At 38.3% G+C, this 10,794-nt stretch overlaps 1 protein-coding gene across 1 annotated transcript in view; it reads left to right on the top strand.

Moving 5' to 3' along the window:
* Nucleotides 1–10,794, top strand: part of ntrk3a (neurotrophic tyrosine kinase, receptor, type 3a) — a gene marked incomplete at its 5' end in the record, with an annotated part of 276,753 nt that overhangs the window by 155,137 nt on the left and 110,822 nt on the right. Inside the window, 2 exons of the mRNA XM_079809971.1 lie at nucleotides 5,080–5,141; nucleotides 7,022–7,124. Coding sequence (XP_079666097.1) covers nucleotides 5,080–5,141; nucleotides 7,022–7,124 — 165 coding nt within the window. The remainder of the gene's footprint in view (nucleotides 1–5,079; nucleotides 5,142–7,021; nucleotides 7,125–10,794) is intronic.

The raw sequence follows: 10,794 nt of genomic DNA, 5'->3' as shown, positions 1-10,794 counted from the left end.
TAATGTGTATATAGGCACTCAAAATATGAATATACATGTATACATGCAGATCATATGACGGCCTCATGCATGATTCCACATTGATGTAATGTTTCATTGCATGATAAATATTGCAATTATTGTCTCATTATATTCTAAAATGCTCACATCTGAACATTACCATAATTGCACAAGAAATGCACTGAAGGATGAATGCTGATCATTTTAAAATGTGTTTACATGAGTCCTTAGAGCTGATCTCGACATATTCATATCTGGTAATTATATATGTGTGTTTTTTTTTCTCCTTTTCTCCATAGACTACACCGACGGTGGTGAGTTTCTCCATTTAATTGTTTGCTGCATGCATTTTTGTAACTTATTCATTAGTTTTGTTTATCATAAAACAAAGAATGATTTAGAAAGAAGCAATTTAGTCTGTGCACTGAACAAACAAACACCCTCCAAACAATTACCTTGGCCTTATTCTCAAATGGCTGGCCGCCATATAGTTGGGCATGCTGTTATTAGACCCGTTTTGTATTTTTGGCTAAAAGTGACCGATATCTGTCAGTATGTGGGAAAAATCAGATCCTTTTCCACAAGAAACTTATTTATCAAGGTCAGTGTCCAGAGGACAGTCTCTCACCTTCACAAGAACATTTCTTACACTCATACCACCCTAATTTACCATATTTAATAAAGTTGATGCATGGAAACTGAACAAATGACAGATTGTTACTGTCAGAGCTCTGAATGAAGTTAGATGGCTGTAGTGCGGAGTCTCAGGCTGTCCGCACGGGTCCTTCGTCGGGGTAAAAAACTAAAAATATAAGAACAGCCTAAGGCTTTTGTTCAATACTACATGAATAATAGTGATAGATTAATCTAGGCACAGACACCCTGTCGAAATGGCAATAACCTTGCATAAAACGGGTCTAATCAAAGAGTATTTGCCCCAAGACATGTTTAGTGAATAATACCCAACAGTTCACTTAAAACCAGGGTTGTCTAGTCCTGTTCCTGAAGGGCCACCTTCCAGCTGAGTCTCCAGCCCTAATTAAACACGACTGAACCGTAAAATCAAGGTCAGACACTAGAATCTTCCAGACAGGTGTTGGAGCTAAACTCTGCGGGACAGTGGCCGTCCAGGAGCAGGATTTGACACCCCTGTCTTATGGTGCATTCAAATCCTCCTGGACAGTTTATATTTACGAGTTGGGAAGTTGTAATTACCATATCAGGTGCTTTCAAATCACTTCGGTTGGCGTAACATTGGAGTAATTCAACAAAATCTTTTAACTCTACATCTACACAAAATGAAGAATCAAGATGGGCATTGTGTGTGTTTTTAATTTTATTATATCATAATAGCACAATACTATTTTGTATATGCAACTTAGATGAAAAAATTAAGAAGATTTTTTTTTTTATTAATTTGAACAAATGTACAATTCCAACATGTTTTCTCACTGACCCACCCCCAACTCTCTTGATTAGTTTTTGGGGTCTGCTATAATAGGTTTTCATGCTTATTTTACATTATTTTCCCCATATTTTACATTGTTGCAGCACCTCTCGTCCTAGTCTGTTAGCAACGCTCTAGGTTTCGTTTCCCGTACAGCGATGTAACTCGTTGCGTAACTACCATAGTATGATGCATCGTTGAAGAAATCAACTAGTCAAGACTTTTCCTGAAACTGTATTGTGACAAATTTGTCGTTCAACCATGTTGGTTAATGATGCCACGCAGGTGGTGGAGTAGTAACTTTTAATTAATCCTTTTGAGATCGAATTAATGCCCGATTTTAGCTATAAATTACGGTGCTGAGGACTAATTCTCATTTTCCTCCGCTTCTTAAGTACTAGAGCACGTACGCAAATGCACACTTTTAAAAACGAAGCTTTAAATCTCTTGACAAACTAACCCCCGGTTACACAGACAAGGTTTAAAGGCACAATATTTAAGATTTTTTGATTAAAATATCCAAAAACACTAGAACAATGTTACATATTTTGTTGACTTCTGTACTTACATTATCCCAACGATTTCCGGCAATGTTTAAATCAGAGAAATCAGCGTCGCCTGTCACTCGAGCTACCCTCGATTTCCAGTTTTACTTTCGTAGAATCCATGGAAATATCGAAGATGCTTTATATATTATGTGCTTTATTAGACAGTTGAGCAACTGTTTGGATATATTTATCAACAGAAAACTGTTCATTGTTATACAGCTCACAGTTAGTCTTAAAATTAATTGCATATCATTTAGCAACAGTCATTTAGTCATCCAGCTTTTAAAAATATGATATTGTAATATCGATCTAGTCTCTCATACCAGTCACCGAGCGAATGCACAGAGTAACGGTAAAGCATATTATTACACGGCTCTGTGGAATACTTGATTCTGATTGGTCAATCGCGCATTTCAGCTGTATATTCCCAGATAACTACCGCCAAAGTGAATAACACACCGCTCATCCGGGTACTACAAGTTATCTTGACCGGTACTACTTATATGCTTAAAGGATTAGTTCACTTTTAAATAAACTTTTGCTGATAATTTACTCACTCCCATGTCACCCAAGATGTCCATGTCTTTCTTTCTGCAGTCGAAAAGAAATTAAGGTTTTTGATGAAAACATTCCAGGATTTTTCTCCATATAATGGACTTCAATGGGCTCCAAACGGTTCAAGGTCCAAATGACAGTTTCAGTACAGCTTTAAACAATACCAAACGATACCAGACGATGAATAAGGGTCTTATCTAGCGAAACGATCAGTTTCTGTGAGAAACCAAGCAGTATTTATGCTATTATTTTACCTCTTATCAGACAAACATGATCATTTCTAAGCTCAGCCATAACTTCGGCTAAGTGAGGTCAAAATATTAACCACCACGGGTTACAATGGAAGACTTCAGCATTCATTTCAACATATATGGAAAAAGCAAATCTTTTCAGCTATGGATACAACAACCGGCTGGATGTACATTATCCCTTACACATTCAACACACCAAATTGTATTTAGTATGATTGTTTTAACCATGTAAAACAGTGCTGTGTTACCCCACATACATAATGAAAAGAGCAGAAGCGGCCGGCGGCAGCTTAAGGATAATAAAAGCTCTGCTGGTCTGAATCACAGGTGTCTTTCATTAGCATTCGTTCCTGTGGCTCTCTGCGTGTCCTGCTTCATACCACCGTAACGTTAATAAAACTTTAATACATTCGCTCATCCATGAACCTGATTTCTGCCTGAGTCCGTCAGATTCCTTTCCATCGACTGTGGAGGGGAAGACTAACTCCCATGATTCCACGCTGATTCAATGCGTCATCAAGCTACGCCTTTGTTTTGAATAAGCTCTAGAGACAAAAATGACATATTGTGTAAGCTAGTCCCTTACTAAAATGCATGTTTGAGCTGTTTTAACTAAAAGCAACTGAAGACGTAAATGAAATTTGAATCTAATAGAAATAGAAGATATAGATTGAACTGAATGTCAGCTTGCTTATTTTGCTCAAGATAAGGATTTATTAAGTCTGCATGTCATGCAAACATGAAACTGTGCTTCTAGCCAAAGGTTGAGAGCGGTAGTTCCAACCACACAACTTTGAAATGTTGGGAAAACTCCGGGAAACACCGACTCGTTGAACTATGCTGATAACAACGGAACCACTACTAACGCAACTCAACCAGGCTAATAGTAACACCCACGTCTTTTTGCGGATATTGGGCGGGAATTATTTAAATGAGAATACATTGGCCCTGCCCCAAATGGCACCCTTAACCCTCACGGTCCACACTTTCACGACGTAATGCCGCTTTGACTGCCGGGAAGAAGTCTCACCAGTGCGGGCTTGGCAGAAGTACGCATCGAGGGTGCATATCGACCTCAACGGGGTCCTTCACCCTTCTGAGACCTAAAATGACAAATGGGACACTCTGCGGTCTCGTGGACTTAACGGACACGCGCACGCAGCGGCCATTGTAAGTCCACAAGACCGAAAGTGCACATGAAGTGTGCCATTTGGGACAGGGCCTGTGACGCGTGTACATTCCAAACGGTAACCTCCCGCAGTTTCTCTTGAAGCCAATACGGAAGTGACTTAAACTGCAATTCATCGACTGGCCACTAGAAGGGAGCAGAATCTAGAATCTAGCAACATGTTAAAATGCCCAACTTTACAGCAGAAAAACACATGTTTACAGCCTGGTACAAATTGTGGTTTTGGTCTATACGGCTAATTTTGCCCTTCATGACAACTGTGAGGGGGGTGAATTTTTTATAACTCATTCGTTGACATTATATAAAGCCTTAAAGTCCTGCATAATTAAGGGCGTGGCCACTTTGAGTGACAGGTGGATAGCCATTTATCTGTTGTCTGTTAGTTACCGTGTCACCTCAGCTCCACCCACTTCCTGCCTCTTTGCCCATTTACTATTATCCGGGAGTGGCAACGGCCAGCTCGTCTCTACTTTACGCTTCAAAACTGCTCTTCAGAACCCTACGGATGACGTCACGGACACTACGTCCATATTTTTTTACAGTCTATGGTACGTTCCCAGAAGAAAACTCAAGACTACATTTGAGCCGTTTCAGGGAATTCAGAAACAGCTCTGATAACTCGTAAATATGATCATTCCAACATGATTTGAATGCACAATTCAAGATAGTTCTATCACGTCTGGAAATTAATACAAAAATTACATAAAGTGGAGGGGAAATTAAATCAATGCTAATTTCATGGAAAGATACACATCTCCAAAATGTATTTGGGCACTTAAACCACGCCTAGAAATGTATTTTAAAAGGGAAATTATATAATGCATATACTGTCGAATGTAAGTTCTGATGGTGAAAAATATATATATTTTTAGAAGATATATTTTTTTAACGAAAAATGTACATAATTTATCCAAATAATTTTAACATAAAAGTCTTTGGACATGTTTTAAGTCAATTACCCCAAAATATATGTCAGGGTCACAGTTTTGTATGTCCGTGTGGATGTGTTCCTTTTTTTTTTCTTTTCAGATGTTTAAAAAAATGTAATGTTTTTCTCTGAACACTACTACGCTCTTGTTTGTGTCCTAGTGACTCCTACTCCGACCGCTATTCCAAACCTGACACATCGGCCTGAAGAGGACACGTTTGGCGTGAGTGTTGTTTTCTCTCCTGAGATCGAAAGCACCTATATGAAGTATAATGAGGTTTCCCAAGAACACATGGTAAAAGGTGTTGAAAACAAACCCCATTCTAAACCATTTATCTTTTCGTCCATTTTCCTTCTCACATTGTACCTCCTATCTTCCGGTTCTCTTGTGGCTTGTGTGTTTTTACAGCTTCTTTTAAAAAGTACTTTTGTTCATTTTTGTGCTGTAATTGACTGGATAGAGATTATTTTCTCATCTGAAGATTTTAATAGGGACTCTGGCGCGAGTAAGAGTAAGCGTGGCCCTCGATTGTTTGGAGGTCCTAATTACGGGGAAAAAGCTTTGTGCTTCAGATAGCTTTATTCCAGCACTTTGACTGCTTTGATTTATTGTTTATTGTCTTTATTCTGTGTTTATCTCGAGCATTTAGACATTATATTAAGTTGTTCGCTTTGTATTTCCCAAAAGGACGTGTATCTTGGCTGTAAGTTAACCGTTATCACTCTCTCACAATACCTAACATGAATTATTATTATCATCATTTTTTTTCACTTTTATATGCTTTGCCCTTCCCTTTTCATGCAATTTATCAAAGCTACTGTAACTTATGACTCCAATTATATATACCTCTCATGATTACAGCATCAACATCAATATAAATCCTATAAACAAGTCAAGACACGCGTTGTAGGTTTGCTGTAAAATTGCTATTTTTCCCCATGTGCGAGACACTCGAGATTAGACAGAAACATTTCTTTGACATGTTGTTATGATTGTTATGTCAGTCTTGCATTGTAGTTTTCTCGTAAAAAAAGCTTTTAAAACATACTTATAGGCAAAGTTATATTATCTTGACAAATGTTTTGAGAATCAAGCAGAATTAAGCTAATGTCATAGCATGCTAGCATGCTAATAGTACTATTTCTGTTAACAGCATGCATATTTTCTCTATGCGTACAGCATGCATATTTCCTCTATGCGTACATGTAGAATACCCAGACGACCTGCTATGTTTGCCAAAATGTGCAACCGAGCATACTGTTTCCCACAATGCATTGCGCTTGACTTGGCCTTTCATTCCAGTGATTAATGAGCTGGAAGCAACTTAATATCTACAGTTTTAATATATCTTACTAGAGTCTCATTCACTAATAATAAGGATTATTTAGTATTTGTACGCACAGGAGAACTACTCATGAAAAATTTCCTCAACACATGAATTTGTTCATAACCTCGCTAATTTGGAGTATTCTTATAAATAAGCAACCATGTGCCCAAGGTTAGTAATTTGCATGAATCATACCCAATCTGTCTCCATATAAGGGCTTTCCTTTACAATTATCATCTTTACGTGATTGTAAGGCCACCCAGAGTATGTGATTTTTGTGCATGTGTGAAGGATGTGTTTCAGTGGTTCCTACATTTTTTCATACATTTAGAATTGTCAGGATTTGTTCATGAAAACATTTCACACACAAATGTGTGCACACACTATTAGTAAATGATTTTGTTGATCAGACTTTCACAAGTTAAGACATTTTTTTACTCAAACTTTGATGAAAAAGTCAAAATAGCAAAAAATCTTCTGCGTGATTTAGCATGTAGCGTTATGAGACAACATGTGACAATGTAGCATGCTAATGTTTGTTTTATCCTTCCATATTGAGTAGTATTACACAGCTTTCTTTGAATTAGTAGGCATTAAACAGTTTATACTGTGTAGTGAGCATTATGCTAGTATTATGTTCTAAAAATAATTCACTTTGCACTTTTAACCTGCTAAAGCTAAGCTAAGCTCTAACCTAGCTGACTGTGTTGAAATCTCTCATTTCCTCATTTTGGTTCTTCAAATAAATGAAATGTTTTGTCTCCTGCTTCTCTAGGTGTCGATTGCGGTTGGCTTGGCTGGCTTTGCCTGCGTTCTCCTTGTCGTTATGTTTGTGCTAATCAACAAATATGGCAGACGCTCAAAGTTTGGCATGAAAGGTAAGCAAGTGTAAACTATTCAGCAGGAAACTTGGCATGTTGCGTTATTAGTGAATAAGTGTGACATCAACTGACTCGTTTTTTTTATACCAACAACTGTGGTTCGTAGGAAGAAGAGGAATGAGATGCAAATTATTTTGCTTTCTTGCAGTTTGTTCTGAATCAAACTCTTGAGCTGAGCTTCTTGGTCTCTGGATATTTTACATTTTAAATGTTTTCAGCTATGTGATATCAGGTTGGATTTTGCAAATGTTTATTTGTGGGAGTGCGAACGTGTATGTACATCTTTAGTTGTTCATTAAACTGAGTCAAAATGGCTGTCGTGTTTACCGATTTCAAGGAATAATGAGCCTGATGGAGTTTCAGCCACGCTTTCGGTCTCTAAATAGGATTCATATGTCACTGTGCTGGATGGACCCATGGGTTTGTCCGAGGTCCAAAGCTTATGCGTTGCTGGCGTGCAGTTAGAGGACGCTGTAGTTAGCCGTCGCCTTGGTTACGTGCTGGGATGGCGGGATGCTAGGCTCAGTCATGCTTTCCTGATTCTCCGATGGGTTTGGCAGCATTGTTGTTTTCGTCTCTCCTCTCAGAATCCTCCAAAGCGGGATCGGTTTGGCTACCCATGATGCATTTTGGCTGCTTTTTTAGCTAGAGCAGTGGGAAACAACCCTGTTTTGTATCCCAGCTCTGACATGAAAACGAGAAATTTCACATTTCCCTCTTGACACTTTAGTCATTATGAATATGAGTCATCCAGACATCATATAATGGCTTCGCAATGAACATTACATGTGACATGTAGGCTCGTGTGGAACCGTGCAACACCAATTACAATACAACCAACACAAATGCTCCTGTATCAAAGGGATAATTAATGTGATGCTTTCAGTCCCTGGAGCCTCTTGCCATGTTATATTTTTCATTCAACATCAACTGGAATCTAATCATTGGCTCTGTCTGGTGGTAACGGTGTCAGAGTACCCATAAGTCCCTGCTACGGCGCAGACAGAGCTCTAAATGAATGCGTGCCGTGTTGGCTGACTCTTGCCTTGGCACAATGCCACGTTCATTGACTTTCTCCGTTGCGCTTTGGTTCCCACGGGGACATTCTTTTTTTCCCCCTCCTCTCTTTCTACCATGTTTTACAACCGCTACCCTTGTCTCTTCTCTCCACCAATCCCTTTATACCCTCCCACCCTCTTCCGTCTGTTACCCCGTCCCACTCTTGTTGACAGAAAGCGAGAACTCTCAATCCTTTTTTAACTAAGCTAATTAATTGGAGATTAAGCCGATAACGTAAACGGATGTGGAATTAAGCAAGAGAATGGAGGAGGGGGGAGAGCTCTGGATGGTGCTGGAAGAAGTCGGGCTGCCGGTTCCGGCTTGATCCGACTTGTTCCGGCTGCTCCAGCAAATTACAGCAAGATGACTGTTGTGCTTTGGTTTGCTTGTACCCCATTATTCAGACTCAAGAAAGAAAGTATGAAAGAAAGAACATCTACAGTCATGGTCAGAATTATTGGCACCCCTGGTAAATATGATCAAAGATGGCTGTAAAAATAAATCAGCATTGTTTATCCTTTTTATCTTTTATTTTAAGAAAAATCACAAAAATATAACCTTTCATTGAAGTTAAAGAATTTAAAGTGGATCACATTATGAAATAAATGCTTTTCTCCAAAACACGTTGGCCATAATCATTGGCACCATTTTATTTAATACTTTTTGCAACCTCCTTTTGCCAAGATAACAGCTCTGAGTTTTCTCCTATAATGCCTGATGAGTTTGGAGAACACCTGACAAGATATCAGAGACCATTCCTCCATACAAAATCCCTCCAGATCCTTCAGATTCCCAGCTCCATATTGGTGCTTCTTCTCTTCAGTTCACTCCACTTATTTTCTATAGGGTTCAGGTAAGGGAACTGGGATGGTCATGGCAGATGCTTCATTTTGTACTCAGTGACACATTTGTGTGTTGACATGCTTGATTTTGATGTTTGTTTTGGATCTTTGTCCTGATGCAAGAAGGATTTTCCTTGAATCCCTCCCAAACAACATGTGGTGATGTAGGGGTTGTTTGATTTTCTGACCCCAAGACTCAAATAATCTCTGCGATTCTCCAGCTGTGAGAGAGTCTTTGGCCACTCAAACTCTCCTCCTCGCCTATCATTAGGACGATATAGACACACGTCCTCTTCCAGGCAGATTCGTAACATCTTTAGTTGATTGGAAATTCTTAAATATTGCCCTGATGGTGGAAATGGGAATTTTCAATGCTATTTTCCTACAGCCACTTTCTATTTTCTGAAACTCAAATATCTTTTGCTGCACATCAGAACGATATTCATTGGTTTTTACTCATGGTGATGAATGATTAAGGGAATTTGGATTTTGTGTTTCCTCATATTTATACTCCTGTGGAACAAGACGTCATAGCTAGACAATTTCATGTCCCTAGTCACCCTGGTGTACTAAAAAATGGAAATACACTTCAGGGATATTTTACTCATAAAAAATTTGAAGGGTGCCAAAAATTGTGGCCAACGTGTTTTGGAGAAAAACAATGCAGATTTATTTTTACAGTCATCTTTGATCATATTTACCAAGGTAGCCAATAATTCTGACCACAACTAGTGCAAGGCCTCTTTTAAAGGGTAAATTCATGAGCCATGGCTTATTATAGGGAATTTGTGAATATTAGCTGATTAATTTTGCAAAAATTTTGCTTTATATCCTTTAGTTGCTTAATTGTTGTGTAACAATCATGACTGTAAATGCTATTGTGCTGACAAACATACTGCATTTTTTATCAATGTGTATATATATATTACACCGATATGAAAATTTTGGCCGATACCAATGACCAATAATGAAAGCCGATAACCGAAATATTAATAAATAAATTATTATATAATTTTTGAGAGCCTGATTACAAAAACAAAAGTCTCACCATTAAAAGCCATGTCCCAAGCAAACAATTATTAATGTTTCTATTATAATTTTATAATCTTATATGACAGACTTGCGCTGCACTTATTGCATTTAACTGTATTTTCCTTTTTCAAGTGATTCCAATTATATTTTGAGCAATTCAAAACCAATATGGCGAAACCAGGAAGCATTTGAGGACACTACATATACATATATGTATATATATATTATTTTGTTTAAATAAATGCTTTTCAATTGTTGGTTTCTTGTGGAGTTTTACCACAGTTTCCGCATTCTGCTAAATGCTGCTATAGTATCAGACTTCAATTCTTGGCCTTGTGCTTACTTCGGCCCTCGATTCTGACCTCAGAGCCGCAAGTGCCTAGGGATAAAATGTGGCCTACTGTCACCCTATTCAGCGATTTTATTATTCCTTTATTCAAAATCAAACAGTAGTCCTTTCTGTCTGACTGTCTCGGCTGAGAGCATTGGAAAAAGCTGTTTGTACTCTGGTATTGAGACTTTACATTATTCTTTTGGTTCTCATCCAGTTCGATGAATGAGAGTTGTTCACATGAACTGAGGCGTAAATAATCTTAATCTACTCCTGTGGTGAGAGAAAGATTTGGTCCAGGGGACGTGCAAGGTCCTTTAAAAAACATTAGTATTTCTCTGAAGTACTTGTAGATCAAGCTGTTCAGGCAGATAGCATTTTTTGTCTCCAATTTGGATGTATT

This window comes from Gobio gobio, assembly GCF_949357685.1.
Source record: "Gobio gobio genome assembly, chromosome: 25".
Classification (NCBI taxonomy): domain Eukaryota; kingdom Metazoa; phylum Chordata; class Actinopteri; order Cypriniformes; family Gobionidae; genus Gobio; species Gobio gobio.
The sequence above is the reverse complement of the archived record's forward strand: the minus strand, read 5'-3'. Positions and strand labels throughout refer to the sequence as shown.